This window comes from Furipterus horrens, unplaced genomic scaffold (genome assembly GCF_987537825.1).
Source record: "Furipterus horrens unplaced genomic scaffold, mFurHor1.1.pri manual_scaffold_17, whole genome shotgun sequence".
Taxonomy (NCBI): Eukaryota; Metazoa; Chordata; class Mammalia; order Chiroptera; family Furipteridae; genus Furipterus; species Furipterus horrens.
The window spans coordinates 111074500-111093534 of NW_028327187.1; the positions used below are offsets into that span (position 1 = coordinate 111074500).

The window sequence follows — 19035 nt, forward strand, 5'->3', positions numbered from 1 at the left end:
GTAGGGATGTGTCTGTCTGTCTGTCCCTTTTCTTGAGTAGGGGTGTGTGTGTGTGTGTGTCTGTCTCCCTTTCTTATGAGGAAGCCATTATGTACCCACATTGAGCACTTAATGAATTTCTTTCCATGATACATGATAGTGTCCTGAGTCCAAAGGTGAGAGAAATTAGGTGTCTATTTTGTGTTTGGTAGATTTGTAAACCAAGAACTACCTTAACTTCCGTGTCATTTGACCCATATCCTATGTTGTGCCTTAACTTTGGCAGTTTTAATATGAACACTAGATTTCCTCTGCCCAAAAGAATGAAAGAAAGCTTTTTCGCTTACGTGACAAGATCCACAGAGGAGAGAAAACCAGCTTGCAGGTTGGCCCTTCAACCTATATTGTAAGGCCTGTCAGCTAGGAATGTTTTAAAAAAATAAATCCTCACCCGAGGATATGTTTATTGATTTTAGAGGCAGGGAAGGAAGGAAGGAACTTTGACCGGGGATCAAACCCGCAACCTTCTGGTATATAGGGCAGCACTCCAACTGACTGAGCCGCCAGGGCACTAAGAATTGTTTTTGCACTTATTTTTAAAAGATGGTTTAGATAAAAATAGAAACAAATAAAAATGTGACAAAGACCTTGTGTGGCCCACTAAGCCCAAAATACTATACACCTGCCTTAAGAGAAAATCAGATGTTTCCTATGTGCCTCTCTGTGTGTACAGCATCCATACCTATGTATACTTACTCTCCTATAAAAGTCTGAGAAACCAACTACCTATAAATAACTGTTTGGGCTTCACTGTTATACAATTAAGGCCATGTGGGTAACAAGAATACACAGAAGCTGTTAAGTTTATCATACATATTTACTTAATCTACAGAATTAAGTAGATAAAATCAGATTCACATTAGTGAAAAATCTCTACAAAATGTCTTTGAAAAGCAAAACAAGACTGCCTCTTAACAATTCATATCCTCATGAAAGACGTGGGCTGTAAAAATAAAGCAGTGTGTTTAGCACAAACTAGAAGATTATCTGCATCATATTTTCACAGTTATTTCCATCTACAGTCTGAAAGAGGTAGATTTTTCTGCAACACCTGAGAATTGAATTGTGATAACCAGGTGTAGTAAAGGCAGTTGCATACATAACTAAAAATACTTGCCTCGAGACCAAGAAATGTACTCCTACAAGTCTGAGGATGATCTGGTCCGTTCTCCAAGAACCAGGTTTTCTCTACTGCCACTATAAATAATACACATCAAGATTCCATGATGGTGCAACAAGAGCAATTGAAGTGAATTCAACATTTAAACCTTTTCTGGACGAGCCTAGTAGCACTACAGTGTTCTAGAATATGGTAGGTACAACAGTGTGCTACAAAGCCACAACACTGAGGTGACTGCTTTAGGAGGGTGTCCTCAGGGTCCCATTTGTTTTTATTCACAGGATAATGGGAGGACAGGTTCTGAAAGGACACCAAACACGTCCCACACAGAATCTATCCTTTAAACACCATGGTAGCATCTAGCTAAAAATACGTAGGAAGCCAAAAGCAGCAGACCAAGTACTGTGATCACATTGCTGTACAAAGCCCTTGAAATTAGGCAACAGGTCCAAGATTTACAATCTTCCACACAAGCGCCACAGTGAGGCGTGGTGGGCTACACAAATGGCTTAAAACATTAAGAGCTGTACGTCCAACAGGATTCTTGTGAAACACTATCATTAGTGCTAATTTTAAAGTAGATATTTGATGTATAAGCCTTCATTTCCTCTCTGGGAAAGGAGTCCACTATTTAGAAGACAAGGGGGCCAATTTATAAGAGGCTGTTGTAGGGCAGAGTATGTATGTTTCTGCTTTCAATTCATTTTGACAGAGTGGTTAGATAACCTTCTTTGTGGATTTCTTTTCCTCTACTGTCTAGCCCCTTGATTAACATGCCTGATGGTGGAGCCTTAGCTGTAATCCTCCACTCCAGGTGCTGTTTCCTATCTACTGGACAGTTTTTTATTTCAACCCAATTTAGACCATGAATGTGACGGGATTTTACAAATAAAACTTTAACGAAGAGAAAACCCTTTTAACTGGACGTAACAGTTTATTCAGTCCAGTATGCAATTTCAGAAGTGTCAGTTTGATAATTTTGCTCAGTGGAATGTGCTAACATCAGTTCTAGTTGAGCCTTTCTACTTCATAAATATTTCAATGCAAATTATGCTAGGGACAAAAATCAAAACTTCCATCACTGCAGCTTGATTAAGTATTTGCATAACTTAGCTACATTCAACACCGCAAGGAACAAAGGAAAATTAATGCAAAGGTGAAAAGTCCCCCCATTCCAAGTGTAGAGACATTGATAATACTGTTATTTTTTTCTTTAAAAAACAGTAAGAAAAGGTTGAGAAACAGATGGAAAGCATGCGTAATACATCTTGACTACTTAACTGTGCTAAGTTTTCCCAAAGTTAAAAGTTTTAGTTCTAGTCTTTCTGTTTTGGAAATGAAATCAGTTTCAGCTGGAATGGACAACTTTGCTGATGGGGTTGTCGTAAAAGTTGAACACCAATTTCAAGTAGCCAGAAGGTAGTGGAGGGACTACTGCTTGATGAAAGCTCCATGTTAATATATCTTCACTGACTTAAAAGGCTTTCTGTGGGAAGTGGAGGATGTGTACCCAAATCCCAAATGGAAAACAAACCGCCCACCCCACAATAAGCATCTGGGTGGTCCAAATTCACCACTGGTTCTAACTAACCTGAAACCAAAGCAGTATGACTGTTGTTAGTTACATAAACATTAAGCCTGTTTGTCCAAGGATTTGCCTGTATATACTACTTTGTTTACAAGATATCTTTATGTACATATTCTGCCAAAACTTGAGAGATTTGAGGTTCATGACCATCTCAATTTGTCAAGTGATATAAGTATCAAAAAACTATTTTGAATCAAATATGCTATGTTTGTTTCTGTCCCAATCCTAGAGGTTTTTATTTTCATTTTTAAACTTGGCATTTAAATGGGCTGTTAGACAAAACTAATCATCTTGAGGTTTTCTTTTTTGATTAATATTGATGGGGGGGGCCCAATATTTTAAATGAATGTTGTTTTCACATCAAGGTACCATCATCAGAACAAAGTTCCCTTGTAACGGTTGGCCCTGTCTTGAGTGAAATTTTAATTAGGATGATCCTGTGCATGGAGCAGGGCAGAAAGGACAAGGCAATGACCACATGCACTCCAATGAAGGGAAGCGAGGCAGATGTGCCACACAGCTGAGGAAAACTATTGAGAACTGCTAAGCAGCCTCCTGTACCACATAAGTCCAGTAGTTCTAAGAAAATACAGATATGGTAGAAAAAGTAAGAAAATTTTCACCACAAAACCAATAGTTACTACTAACAGAGAAAGTTATACACAAAATAGAGCTCTCAATACAGTGATCATACTTCATCTCAGTCCACTGACTCGATGGTGGGCCCGGCGCCTGGAGACATGGCCTTGTGCACTACCAGCTTCTTGGCTGCCTTGGGCGCCCCCTCTGCAGGGACCCCGGCGCCACCATCCTGGGCAGTGTTCAGGGCTGTACAGGGCTGCGTCACGTGTGGTAGATCTGTACCTGCCACCTTCCCCGATACCTGCTCCTTCAGGACTTCCACCTTCTCGTTGAGCTCGTTCCTCTCCGTCTGAAGAGCCCTGCACAGCTTCTCTAATCGTTCCAGTTTTATTTGAAAGGCCTTGTACTCTTTATCACGGACAGTTTTCTGTAGGGAAAAAAAAGGGGATGTATGTAACCTCGCTGATGACAAATTGGGTTACCGGATACTAAAAAACTCAGTAATCTGAGCCGCACTGGAAACTACTTGTTCAGTCACCTCCTGAACACGTTCAGCCTCTTCAAACACCTGCTAACATGGTAGCTAGCTTCACGGCAGACATATCTACGAACAGCACATGCTATTTTATAACACAAAATAGCTCCAGGGTGACGAAATTACATTCCCTTTGGCATGTTTCTTAACAACCAAAACACACCTTTTTAAAACATTTTCTATTGATGAACTATTAGAGAATATTCAAGATACTCATCACAAATACAAGTAGATAAAAATTCAGGGCCTGTTAAAAACAAAACGACTGATTTTTGCATAGGCTTCTCTTCTACCAAGTTTCAGAGGAGACGATCAAAGGTGTGAAATCTAGCGCTTGTAAACAATACATTTCAACGTTAGGAAGCAAAGGCACCTGAGTTATTCGTGCGCTCTCTGGGAAAGCTGACCAGTGCGCTTCTCCGGGTGGGGGCCCTGGGACCACAGCATCAGCGCCAACAAGAAAGGCGATTCTCTGACCCCACGTTGGACCCAGTGAATCAAACTCAGAGGCACCCTAGCAGTCAAGTACAGGCCTGTCTGAATGAGCTGGAGTTTGATGCAAGCTCATTTGAGAAATCACTGCTAGAAAAAAGCAAAATCTAGATGCTTTACACAAGGCTGAGCTAATTCGCCAGGGCTTACTGCTAGGAAAGGCGGCACAGGTTCCATTTAGCAACCCCCCCACGCCCTGGGCCCCTGGCTCTGGCTGGAGTCAACTATAGCACTAATGTCACAACACATGCCCCCTGACCTGCTAGGTACTTGAACTTCATGAGTGCCCAGGACTAAGAACACACCCTAGTCACAGGAAACCACCTTACCTCTTCAGCCATTTGTAGAAGGGCTTTGTTATTGTTTTCCCATTTGGTACGCCATATTATTGTTTCTTTTTCCAGTTTTTTAATTTTCTTTGTCATCTGCGAATCAACACAATTGCAAATTTAAACTCAAAGTTCCATTTCTTATCTTTACACCCTGTCCCACCATAAAAACATTTGAACATTCCTCCCCACCCCCATCATTGCACCTGCCTGGCCCAGTTGACAGCTGTGCCTGTCTGCTGGTAGCAGAGCTTATCTCAGAAGCTGCTAGGAACCAAAGCAGGGGTTTCATATTGTTAGGAAAGCTAATCTCAATTTCTGAGGCAGTGGCAATGGAAGAAGTTGTCAGATACAACACTGAACCCAGTTAAGATGGAGTGCATCTTTCATTCCAGCTGGTGATAGCAAGAGATAAGACCCTCCTCCCCAGGTTATACCCCAAAATGGCCATGTTTGTGAGTTTTGTGTCTGAATTAAAGTAATGCATCTGATCTTGGAAGAGACAGCCCACCCCCAAAACGGACTAAGAATTGATGCCCTACCACAATCTCGGAGGCCACATAATCTAGGAAAGACCCCAGTAACCAAGAAAAAGATAAAAGTAGTTAATCTTTAGCTTCGGTCATCCCCACAACTTGAAATTTTGCTAATAATAAAATGGGTCCAAAAATAAAAGGAACATTCTTAAACCTACTTTACAAGATCCCACTTTTCCGAAATCCATAAAGAGATGTTATCTATGCCTGTCAATAAGCCCCGTTTTCAAGATTCCCTTATGCAGTGCCCCAGCTCTGATCCCATGAAACTAGCACAAAGCTGAGTGGGATAGAGGACATGGAAGATCTGGGCTGGATGCTAACTGACAGAGATCTCTAGCCACTAGCAAAGAGGAATGCGTTCCAATCCAGAGGATTTTCTGGAAGGATCCTGAATGGGGAGCCCCAACCTTAAACTCTTCTGTCTCATCAGCACACAAGCACTGGAGCTTCAGCTGCAAGAACTGGCAGGTGGAACTAATCTGATGCTCACCGAATTCTCCAGATTACTGGGTCTAAAAATATCTGAAGGTGGTAATTTGAGCATGTAACATGGCTAAGCACTGTCTAAAATACTCTACTTTATAAAGGGGAGCTATTTTGGTTATTTTTAATGAGGAAGGAACAGAAAGGTTAAATAACTTGTCCACAGTCACATGTTCTATGAGGCAACAGGGACATTAACCCAGAGTACACACTCCCAACCACCATGTAAGATCTAGTAAGTCATGACTAACACCTACTAAATGCATACAAAGTGCCAGGCCCTGCTATACTGCTCCCCAACCCACCACCATTGTTTAAAAGCCCCCATTTTAAGGGGAATATGCCAGGTAAACCAAGGATATGTGGATGGATGGTTATTTTGGTTCTTAGCTTGATATCAAGAAAATCTCTTTCCTTAACATAGGCGGGAAAATGAAACACAAGCTCTAAAGAACTGGTTTGGATGAGGAAAAAAGAATTCAGTGGGAGTATAGTTAACAGAAAAAGAAAAGTTAAAAAGATAGAAATACCAATATATACACATAATAAACCAAAATATGAAATTACTGTTCTGGGCTTGGATGTCTTTAAAATTTTAATCCCCAATGACACAGAGCTATGTGAAAGGGGGTTGGGGGTGGAAATCGCCCTCAGTGAACAAAATGACACACACACACAAAATAAGCACCTTTATTTCTAACAAAAAACTATTTAATAGAGGAATTCACTTTAATAAAGAATTTTAAGAGCATAGAGATCACCAGCTTTGTGAAGTACACTGAGAGTAAAATGACTGAATACGATGCCACTGGAAGATCAGAAAAGATGAAATTAAGACAGTACCATAACAACATAAGCTCATCCAAGCAGTGATCATGCTTAAAACAGCTTCGTATATGAATTCCCTTTTAAGTAATATGCTACTAGAAATATGCAAATACCTTTTCCATTTCCTGCCGGAAGGTTGTAAACAGTTCATTGCTTTTTGCCATGGTAGTCTGGAATTCTTCAAACTTATCCATATAAAGAGAAAGCTACAGAAAAAAAGTATGAAATATTCTGAGTTCCAGGTGAACAATTTGTAATCCCAAAGACTTTCAAAAGCAACACATTAGGGTTAAATGTTACTTGTTATATAATTGACAGAAATAAGAACAAATGCCAAAATTAGATGAGAATAAACAATTTTAAAAAGCAAAAAGAACAAATACACACCCAATCTTTGGACACCAGGCATAGATACCTTAAGTTCTAATAACTCACTGAAATGCACTGAAATTTAGGAGATATGTTGACTTAACCACCTTTTTAGATGTAATGTTTAAAATGCAAAAATATTTACTAGCTTCATTCCACCAATTATAATAAAAACTGAAAGATGCTATATAGCTATAAATTTCATGAAATTAATCTTATGAATTACCCTCTCTCATCCATATATTTGAAAAACTGTCTTTAGAAAAAGATCATTCTTTTGGAATAACACCTGCACGGTTCTTAGCTTGATTTCAAAGATATCTTTTTTCCTTAACATGGGTAGGCAGGAGAATGAAACAGAAGCCGAAGAACTGGTTTGGTTGGGGGAGAAAGAATTCAGTGGAAGTACAGTTAAGAGGAAAAAGCTAAAAGGCAGAAACACTGATTTTTCTTTTAGCTCCTACCCTCAAGGAATTTCTTATTCTAGCTGGTAAAATAATGCTAACCAACAAGCCAAGCAGAATACAGAACATGGAGTCGCCGTTTTCTCTGCCCTAGGAATTCAGAGAAGGGGGCACACAGTAGGGGTGAGAACAAGTTAGGGAAAATTTCAGGTGGGCAAGGCCTGACCTAGGCCTCAGGGATAGGCTGAATTACTTGAGACCAGAAGGGAACCCCTTAGGACCCATCTAAATAAGTTTTTTTTTTTTCAGGGTGAGAAAAAAGGCCCAGAGGAATAGTGTTCTGCTCAAGACCACACAATACACATGGAAAGCAGAGAATAAAAGACCATCAGAGGCCAAGAAATAGTCTAAGTGATGCCTTTCCTCTTTCAAGAGTGCTGCATGAGGAATATTAGACAACCACGTGAACAGGATGGGGAGGAGGTAGGATGTGATATGACAGAACCAGCCCACCAGTTATCAGGGGGGATGGGCCATACAGGGAGCACATAGAAGCAGGCCCTGCTGCGTGTGGGAGGGAGACGGTGACTGAAAGCAATGTCACCAGTGAGAAGCCAGACAAGGGAACTGTAAGATAGCCAAAGCAATGCCTGCAGAAAGGTGAGGGCTAGGGCGAGGAAGAATAGAAATTTAGGGGCAAACTGAGGAAGAATGCAGAGCATGTGTGAGCGGTCCGTTAGAGGGGCACACAGTGACAGTGCCTCTGAGGCTGCTGGCCTGAAGGTGGGACAACAGCGGTGCTCAGGCACAACCAGGGAATTCTGGCGCTTGAGGGAGGCTGGGCGTTAAGATGGCTTTAGCACGGCTCGTTTTTACTGAAGATGCCACACCTAGACACACTTTGCTTCATTCCACAACCATAAAAAGGATTACATCTACCTCAAAACAAAGAACAACCAGAAGTTCTAGAAAACTGAACTGCATGGAAGTCCAGCAAACAAAGATATAAAGAAGTAATACTCATCCAGACAGGTAGGAGGGGCGGAGCCTGGGTAGAGAGGATGCGGTGTGGCAGCTGTGGCAGCCGCAGCAGTGGCTGTGACCGGCCAGCGGAACAAGCAGTCACACATTATAAAAAGCCTGGAGCGACACCTAGGGAGTGGTCCCAGTCCCAGGGCAGACCGCGCAGCTCACGGTCCCAGCGCCCGGAAAATAAAGTCGCGTTGCTTCTGACTGTGCAAACCAGTGGGGGCTGAGGCGGCAGAAAAACTTCCCATCTCTCACGAGTCTTTTTAGAGGGCCCCCAGCAACTAGAACATCCGCAGACCCACCCACTCTGGGAACTATCACCACGGCAACAGCTAAAGGGGCGCCAGTCCCATAAGGAAGTGGGAGAAGTGCCTGGAAAAGGGGCGAGCGCTGACCGAGTGGCATTGTTCCCTCTCAGACCCCTCCCCCACATACAGCACCATAATGTACTGAAACGGGTCGCCCTGCACTGACCAACACCTAGTTACGCTACTAGCTTTATAGGAAACGAGTATCACCACATTATAAAATTTGCTCAAAGACAAACAGCACTCCAAAGAGGTGCTCATAAAAATCCAGGCCAATCTCAATGTATCAGTGTATTTTAGAACTAAAATAAGAGTCCTTACATTAAAGGAACTGATTATATAATAAATTTTAAAAGTAATACTTTTATCAACAGAATATAATTTTATTAACTGAAAAGGGGTGACTTACAGGGATAAACATCTACTTTCCCCTGTTCATAAAGACATGGAAAATCTCTTCTGTACCTTTTCTTTTCATTTGGTAACCTTATTCCACAAAGGCAACCACAGAGGAAGATTGCATTAGGACAAGCCTAAGGGGTCTGGATTGAAAAGTAGGGAGGCAACAAACAAAAGCCCAGGCCCAGATGGCTTCACAGGTGAATTCTACCAAAAAATTAAATAAGAGGGAAGACTCTCAAACTCATTTTACAGGGCCAATGTTATCCTGATGCCAAAGCCAGATAAGTACACAACCAGAAAATTATAGACCAACATCCCTAATGAACATAGATGCAAAAAATTCTCAACAAAGTACTAGCAAACAGAATTCAATAGCACTTCGAAAGGATCACAAACCAAAAGGATCCTAAATCTCGTGATCAAATGAGATTTATCCCTGAGATGCAAAAATGGTTCAACATATACAAATCAATAAATGTGTATGATTGCCTTGATACAGAAAAAGCATTGGATAAGCTTCAACATCCATTCATAATAAAAACTCTCAACAAATTGGGTATAGAAGGAACATACTTCAACATGATAAAGGCCATATATGAAAGACCCATAGCTAACATCATATTTAATAGTAAAATGCTTAAAGCTTTCCTTTTAAAATCAAGAGCAAGGCAAGAGTACCCACTCTCAAAAAAGAAAGAAAGAAAGAGTACCCACTCTCACTACTTCTATTCAACATAGTACTACAATTCCTAGCTAGAGTAATTAGGCAAGAAAAATAAATAAAAGGCATCCAAATCCATAAGGAAAAAGTAAAATAATCTGTGCTGATGAAATGATCTCACATACAGAAAATCTGAAGACTCCACCAAAAACACTGTTAATACAAATTCAGTAAAGTTTCAAAATACAAAATCAACATCAGGAATCATTTCTGTTTCTATATACTAACAACAAAATATAGGAAAAAGAAATAAAGAACACAACCCTACTTAAAATACTTAGGAACTTAACCAAAAATAAAAGATATATACACTGAAAATTGTAACACACTGATGAAAGAAATTGAAGAAGACAAAAATAAGTGGTAAGAATGTTCATATATCTGAAGAGTTAGTGTTGTTAAAATGTCCATACTACCTAAAGCCATCTATATAGTCAATCTAATTCCTATCAAAATTCCAACAGCATTTTTCACAGAAATTGAAAAAAACCTAAAATTTGTATGGAACCACAAAAGAGCCTGAACAGACAAAGAAATCTGGAGAAAGAACAAAGCTGGAGGCGCTCTGCTCCCTGATTTCAAACTATACTACAAGGCTACAGTAATCAGAATAGTATGGTACTGGCATAAAAACATAAGACTTTGCTCAATGGAACAGAATTGAGAGCCAAGAAATAAACCTACACAAATATGGTCAACTAATATGTGACAAGGGGGCCAAGAATACTCAATGGGGAAAGGACCATTTCTTCAATAAATGGTGCTGAGAAAAATGGCTATCCACATGTGAAAGAATGAAATCGGATCCCTGTCTTACACCACTCACAAAAATTAACTTGAAATGGATAAAGGTCATAAATATAAGCCCTGAAACCATAAAACTCCTAGAAGAAAACATAGGTAAAATGCTCCCCAAAAGTGGTCTTGGCAATGATTTTTTGGATATGACACCAAAAGCACAAGCACATACAACTTAATAGCAAAAAATCCACAAGTGGAACTACAGGGAAAAGCTTCTGCAAAGCCTGGTTTAATCTCCTCTTTCCCTACCAACTAAGATGGCTGCTTCCCCCAAGTGGAGACTGCTGATAGCCACATGCTTGGAAACTGCAAAAATAAAGATCAAGAATATGTTCCAAGATTCTAAAGCAGTAATAAATGTACAATAAGAAAAAAGAATTTCTAAAACTTAGGCGACAACATACATAGACCTGAGGACATCAGGCTAAGTGAGAAAAGTCAGACAGAGAAAGGTAAGTACTATATGGTATCACTTAAATGTAGAATCTCAAAAAGCGCATAAAAACAGAGCAAAACAGTGGTTACCAGAGGATGGGAGGGGGGAACATAGAACAGACATTGTTGAAGGGTACAAACTTGCAGTGAGTACTACAGGCATATTGTACTATTCAGAGTACCTCAAGAGATATTGAAGATTCAAGTGCAGACAATTGCAATAAAATGAATATTGCAATAAAGTCACGAAGTTTTTGGTTTCTCTTGCATGTAAAGTTATGGTTACACTATACCGTAGTCTATTAAGTGTGCAATAGCATCATGCCTAATAAAGCAATATACATACCTTAATAAAAAAAAAAAAAAACATTTTATGGCTAAAAACTGCTAACCATCAAAAAAATTTAAAAAATAAAAATAAAAAGCTTCTGCATGGCAAAAGAAAAAACAAAATACAAAGGCAACCTATGGAAAGGGAAAAAATATCTGCAAATCACATATATGAGGTTAATATTCAATATATAAGGACCTCATACAACTTAATAGCAATAAAACAATCCAATTTAAAAATGGACACAGGACTTGAATAGACATTTTTACTAAGAAAATATTCAAATGGCCAAGAGGTAAATGAAAAGGCGCTCAATATCACTAATCATTCAGGGCAGTGATTTTCAACCCATGCACTGCAAGAATGTTTAAAACATGCAATACCTGACTATTTAGTCAGGGGCACTGACCTCTTTTCCCTTAGGTTGTCAAATAATAAAATGACAACAGCCAATGCAACAACAGCCGTCTGGTGTGAATAAATCAAAATTATATCTATTTATATCTATTTTTTTGTCAGGTCAGCAAAAAAAAAAAATTTTTTTTTGGTATGCCGTAACATTTTGGTAATTAGTTTGTGTGTGCCATGAGAAGAAAAAGATTGAAAATTGGTGCATCAGGAAAATGGAAGTCAAAACCACAACATGAGCCCTGGCTGCTGTGGCTCAGAAGACTGAGCGCCGGCCTGCGAACCAAGTGTCGCTGGTTCGATTCCCAGGCAGGGCACATAATTAGGTTGCACGTCAGGTCCCCAGTTGGGGGCACAAGTGAGAGGCAACCGCACAGTGATGTTTCTCTCCCTCTCTTTCTCCTTTCCCCTCTCTCTAAAAATAAACAAATAAATTATTTTAAATAATAAAAAAATAAAATAAAATCTTTAAAAAAATGTTTAAACCACAACGAGATACCACCTCACACCTGTTAGAATGTCTATTACCCACAACAACAACATAAAATACGTATATAAATAAGAGAACAAGTGCTGCTGAGGATGTGGAGAAACGGGAACCCTCGTGCACTGCTGGTGGGAATGCAGACTGGTGCAGCCACTGTGGAGAACACTATGGAGGTTCCTTAAAAAAAATTTAAAAAGAGCTGCCATATGACGCAACAGTTCCTCTTCTGAGTACATATCCGAAAGAGATGAAATTAGTATCTCATAGAGATATCTACAGTCACATGTTCGTTCCAGCTTTATTCACAATAGCCAAGACATGGAAACAATCTAAGTGTTGACAGATGAATGAATAAAGCAATGTGGTGTATATACACTGGAATATTACTCAGCCATAGAACAGAAGGAAATCTTCCATTTATGACAGCATGGATGGGCCTTCAGGGCATATGCTAAGTGAAATAAATCAGAGCAAGAGAATTACTGTATGATCTCACTTACATGTACGTGAAATCTAAAAAGTCAAACTCACAGAAACAGAGTAAAATGCTGGTGGCCAGAGATGAGAGGTGGGGAAAATGGGAAGATGTCATCAAAGGGTACAAACTTTGTTATGAGTAAGTTCCAGGGATCTAATGTACAGCACGGTGACTACAATAAAAAATATTGTATAATACACTACCAGAAAACAGAAAAATAGGGAGGGCCCCCATTAAAAAACAGCTCCACCTGGGAATGGAACCGTATGATTACAACAAGGTGTTTTATTTATTTTTTTTAAATATAGTATGCTGTTTCAACAAGGTTTTTAAAATACGTCATAGGTTATGCTCTCAGAGCACAAACTTTCAAAGACTTCCGGTTATCCAACTATATGAAATTGCATTTTATAGGTCAAAGAAGCATCAAGCAACTTCATGTGGTTCTACTTAACACAAAAGAATCAAACTCTGAAGATTTATCAGTTTTTCTTTAGTTGGAAATTAGCTGACGGACACACATGGGAACAGACTGAAAAAGGAAGAAATGCCTGGGATGTTGGAAAGGGGACACTGCAGATGGCGTCACCAGTCACCCCAGTCTGCCTGAGGCCTAAGTGTTTTCTGGGACACAGCACTCTGAGGCTAAAAGCAGGCAAGTCCTGGGCAAATGGGGATGAGCTGGTCTCCCTAAATGAAGAGGAAAACGCCAAGAGGGACATGTGATCTACTCTCATTTCTGGCCAGGAACAAGCAAAAGCATCTTAGAAGATTCAAGGTGTATATCAAATGAACCACAGATTTTTCTTACAAATTCTGCTATCCCCTGATGTCAAGTTACCTGCTGTTTTAGCTGTACTTCTTGCTGTTTCATTTGTTCGTATTTGTGCCTCGATTCTGTTGCTTCTTTTAACAACTAGAAAACAGAAACATTTTGGCAAAATACTAATCGTAATTACAAATATTACTACAATGTCAAATGACCTGATAGTTAGGCCTAGTCCTTCCACTCATTATTTATCAGGAACACCAGGTCTATAGGTGAGACAGTCAAATCAAATGGCAGTTACTATACTGTATATCAGGGTGAAATTGTGTTTTAGGTGAAAATATTAGAAGTCTAGTATTAGGAGAAAACATAGCTAGGAATCTTGATATTGTCTGGATGCTTTAGAAAATCCCTCTACTCCACAGAGGCAAGATGAGGCAGGGTGAAAGGGTATGAAGCAAATCAATGAAATCAGAGACCTGGCTTCTTTTTTTTCTTTTTTTCTCTATATAGGATGGTTGATCTTGAGCCTGCAGGGAGCGAGCTGGCCCCAGACTTCTTCAAGTCCACATTTCTTTGCCTCCAATTCTTACGTGTCCAAAGATAGGGAACCATAGACACGCCTTCGTAGGAGGATAGACCTGGTTTCTGATCGCTTTATAAAAAGCAGGGTAGAGGGAGATGGGAGCTTCAATTTATGTACTTGGGCTTTCAAGAAAATTATATAGTGAAGTTGCATAATAGGCAGCTGTGAAATTCAGTCCCTGAAAATGTCAGTCAAAATAAGCCTTGGAAAGTTCTTAAACACACCAGAAAGTATATACATGTAATGTGCGCATGTGTGTGCACACATGAAATTTACACTCCAACTCTGGAAATGACACCAACGTCTTTAGTTACGCACAGAAGAGCACTGTCAGTCCACACAGCAGGACCATGTGAACAATGCATCTCTCTTAACCCTAGATGCACACTCAACATGACACATTTATATCACGAGGGCCGCTCAAGAATGAGTTCAGACCAGGCCTGCCTTGGGCTATTTGAGGGAAAGCTGAATGGAATAGTCATTATCATAACCACTTCTCCATGTTATTATTTTGGTTAAACACATAGATGAATTTCCATGTGTTAAATATACATGCCTACCCAATGAGATTCCACTATATTCACAATTATAGACAGGCAATATAGTCTGAGAACAATACTAAGTGATTATAGAGCATAGAGCATTTTGTAAAAAATTTTTATCAGAAATTATACAAGTAAATAGCTTTCCTAGTTTCAAGGTACTTATTTAAAAACAAAATGTAACAGGATTATATGAGGTCCATGTTTGGTAAGCTTAATATTAAATTGCCAAATTCAATGTACTAAATACTGCCATCATTCTTGAACTTGGTGACCATTATCTATAAGTGAAATAAATAGTCTAAGCACAGGAAAGTCAAACATGCACAGGCCTTTCCAGTAACGTGGTCTAACCTCTCTAGTATATCTTCTATACAATAAGTTAATAAAAAGCGGAATGCTTTCTAACATACACACCCTTCTTAATCTAGAGCTAAAAACCAATTAGCACAATCCAGGTGCTACAAATACATGTAGAATAAGTTCATGTGTGTTAAATGGCTTTGCTTACAGTTAGGCAATACAGTAATTCCTGCTGTAAGAAATAGAACTTACAAACTCTCTCTCTCTCTGATGTTTTTCATCAGCTTCCTTTATCAGCTGTGTCGTCTGCTGAAGCTTTGCGTCCACAAGCTGTTGTTGTAGTTCCTTATGTTTGAACACTTTATCAATATGCTGCAGGGAAAGTCAAATTCTCCCATTACTTAATGAAACTTGAGCACAATGACAGGGAAACACCACAAGCTACAGTGCCTTGCTTCTCACCCTGCTTTCCCCACTAATGCCACCAGAGCTAGTAACTGTGTCTTTCTGTCCTGAACCTCAGGAACAAGGCCCTCTCCTACCACTCCATACCCCTCCCTTTTAGAGGTGGGCCATCAGGCACCTTGGCAGCCACATGCCGGTACTTCCTACTTCTGCCCTACAATGATGAGGAGGCTCAAACTGTATCAAGAAAAAGATGGATAAGGAGCACAGACTGTTAATGCATACATCACACACAGAATTCCTGGAGATTTTTTCTCCACATTAAACTCTTCCAAATTTCTCAGTTGAAGGAAGCACGCTGTGATGGCAGGAATGGCCCCAGGCAGATCCATGCTACTTGCTGAATCCCAGTCCCCTCTCTATGGGGGAATGGCCACACCCACACTGCAGAGCTGAGCTGTAAAAGCCAATCCAATGGTTACACTATGTAAGGTGCGTGGAGCCAGGCCCATAGTAGCCATCTGGTAAAAAAGCTGTTACTATTTCTAAATGAAATTGTTAGGTGGTTATTTATGTAAAGTCATGAGAACATCCCTCCTCAGATGCAGAAAGAGTAACTCTTCCTGACCAAAAAAAGAACATCTGATAATGTTCAAAATAAATAAGACACAAGTAATGTGATTTAATTAAGCATATAATTTTCAGATTTTCTACATCTATGATATGGCAGACTGTCATATTAAACAACAAAACTAAAAGCATAATTGTAAGAAATTGAGGGCTTTATAATCTAATAGAAAATTTATTCTCTATGACAAAAACATTTTTTTCAATAAACACTCTAAGAATAAAGAGAGAAAAGTAAATCTTTATGTTAGAGACTTAAGACATAGCAACTAGTGAAAATGGATGGACTTTATTTGTGTCTTAATCCAAATGTTTTTTTAAAGGGGAGAGAATATTAAATAATTGTTAATTGTCGGTATGCTTAATAAAGAATCCTTATCTTTCTGAGGTCCTCCCTCAAATATCTATGAATGGAAAAATATGACACCTTAGATTTGTTTCAAAATAACCCAAGGGAAGGTGACAAAAATATATAGCTGAAACCATGGTTTCGTCGGCTGAAGCCAGGTGATATATTTCCTCTGTACCTTTGTTTAAGTCTGTAATATTCCATTAAAAAAAGTTAAAAAACAAACAAACAAGAAAGAGGCAGCAAAAGGGGGATGATAAAAATAAAATCATTTTTAAAAGTAACTTTTTGAGGAGTTGTATGTAAAATTCTAAATTAATATAATCCAAGGTTTGCCTTGAAAACTGGATAAAGTAACCCACAGAAGATGCCAAGCTTTTTTTTTTTTTTTTGTAATTTTAATCAGCCATTTAAATCTATTATATTTGTGTAAGGAATACAACACAGATAAAAGCAAAACATTTTACTGACTTAAAAGACAGGGGATGCATCATTTAAATACTCTAACACCTCTAACACTGCCCATTTGACCTCTAAAAGTGAGGAACCTTACAAAGCAGGTTATGACATATTTGCTTTTAATCTAGATACTACCTCTGAACTTCCCAACTACCTTTGTAAAAGTCTTAGTTGGAAGCCAATGACCAAGATCAGCGCCCATGGATCCTACCAGTAAACTTTCTACTACTATGGGTATATGTATGAAGGTTCAGAAATTGTTTCTTTTTCTCTCCCAAATAGTATAAAACCCCATTTAAAAATATCTGAAACAGGTCTAATGCAATGGTGGTGTGGACTGTACAGATTCTCACAGATGTCTGAGAGATGGGGCATCTCAGGCCAAATATTTATTATTAAGCTAGATAAGGTGGGTAGGGAGGGGGGATCTGTATGCTAAAATCACAATCTTCCAGCCCTGACCGGTATGTGTAGCTCAGTAGGTTGTGCGGCATCCAGCAAAGTGAAAGGTCACCAGCTCAATTCCCGGTCCGGGCACATGCCTAGGTTACGGGTGTGGCCCCCCCAAGTCAGGGCACGTATAAGAGGCAACCTATCGATGTTCCCCTCTCACATTGATGTTTCTCTCCCTCTTTTTCCCTCCCTTCCCCTCTTTCTAAAAATAAATAAATAAAATCTTAAAATCACTATCTTCTAATATCACATGGGAGACCACAGTACTTAACATGTCTCCAAGGAACTGCCTCACGTACCCACATCCACTGACCTCTGCACTCTTGAGTGGGGATCCCAAAGCATCCTTCGGTTCATATGGTGGCTGAGCCTTTCCTAACAAAGGCCTGCCTTCCGCCACGCATATGCCAAAGTTCTACAACCCCCATGACATCAGCTTTACTTCTTTAGTGGTGAATGGTGAAAGGGTCTCGCTAATAACGAGCCGTTGGAACGAAGAAAACACCTTTACCTCCTCCCTCAGCGCATACTGTTCGATGAGCTTCTTCAGCTTCTCTCCCAGTTCAATGTTTTCCTGGCGGAGTTTGGCGTTGTGAATGTCATGCTGTTCAAGCTGTGCTTGGATTTCATTTAAGGTGATTTGGAAGTGTGCAGTTGCTTCTTTACGTCTTTCCTCCTCCTCTCGGGCCTGCTGCATATTTTCTTCCTTATTATCCAAAATAGTTTCTGTTAATGGCATAGACCTAGGGATAAGGGTACTCACAAAAGCTGCTCCTATGTGGGTTCATTTACTGCTGCCCTGAAGTAATGCTTCTGAACTCTAATTCCTTCCCTTTATTTATGACCAGAAGTCTCATTTAAAAGCAAGCCGCTTTTCCTAAGTCATTAGAACAATCAGAGGGACATATGCTGCCCTGATATAAGTGCTGTGTGATCATCTGAAATTCACTATCCAGAAAGACCAGTAAGGAGCCCATCCATGCAGCCAGCTTCCTCCACATAACCTACGTTCCCAAATACCCTCCCCTCAGTGGTTCCACAAGGCAGCATCTTAAATCAGCCTCAAGAGAGATCCCTCTTGCAGCTGACTTTCTGAGTCACACCTTCTATATTCTAGGGGCAAGAGGACAAATGGAATCTGTATCTCAGAAAGCCTACTTCCAATTCTTGCTAGGATACACGTGTTAAAAAACTTTTACATGTCTAAATAGTTACCAGTCCAATCAAAATTGATTTGCTATGGGGAAAAAATACCATCTATTTTAATTAACATCTAAATCCGATGGTTCAAAAGCAAAAAAAAAAAAAAAAACAAACCATGGGCTCCCACGTCAGGGGCCGATTCATTTCCTGAGCACTCCTGTATTCTAGGGCTTGGGGGTATGCTGTGGTGGGGGAATCTGAGGAGGTCCTGCTCCGTGAAAATCAAACCGAAACTCTACAAAAGGAAGGGCCCACCCCGTGTCTCTGCTTTTTCCTTCTTCGTTGTTGGTACCAATTAACCTTTGAATGCCTGCTCCCTCTTTCTTTATGATCGGCCAAGGTATTATAAATGCTCTCCTAAAAGGACTCAGGAACTGGGTAGCTGGGGTGGGCAACAGGAGCTTCGCAAGACAGCTGAATAACAGCCCAGGAGGAGCTCAGCACATGCTTTCCCTTTCCAGGCTCATTCCACCTCCAGTCTGTTCCCACTCGCTTCACAGTACATGTCAGCTTCTCATACACGGTGATAAACTACATCAGTGCCCAGCAGAAAACCAGTCACTTTGAGTTTCCTAAACCATGGCTCCAAGCATGAGAGCTTGCTCTAAACACCAATCTCACCTAGATC

The 19035-nt window shown here is 39.9% G+C and overlaps 1 protein-coding gene and 1 non-coding gene across 2 annotated transcripts in view; both read right to left on the bottom strand.

Moving 5' to 3' along the window:
• Positions 1-56: 56 nt before the first annotated feature.
• TXLNG (taxilin gamma) overlaps positions 57-19035 on the bottom strand; it is a 44204-nt gene continuing 25225 nt past the window's right edge. The window contains exons 5-10 of the mRNA XM_090265268.1: positions 17716-17910; positions 15164-15283; positions 13550-13624; positions 6649-6741; positions 4686-4781; positions 57-3756 (exon numbers count right to left, since the gene is read on the bottom strand). Coding sequence (XP_090121394.1) covers positions 3448-3756; positions 4686-4781; positions 6649-6741; positions 13550-13624; positions 15164-15283; positions 17716-17910 — 888 coding nt within the window. The 3' untranslated portion in view covers positions 57-3447. The remainder of the gene's footprint in view (positions 3757-4685; positions 4782-6648; positions 6742-13549; positions 13625-15163; positions 15284-17715; positions 17911-19035) is intronic.
• Positions 13983-14113, bottom strand: LOC149991830 (small nucleolar RNA SNORA38). The gene has a single exon (XR_016508796.1). It is a non-coding gene; the product is annotated as a small nucleolar RNA SNORA38 (small nucleolar RNA).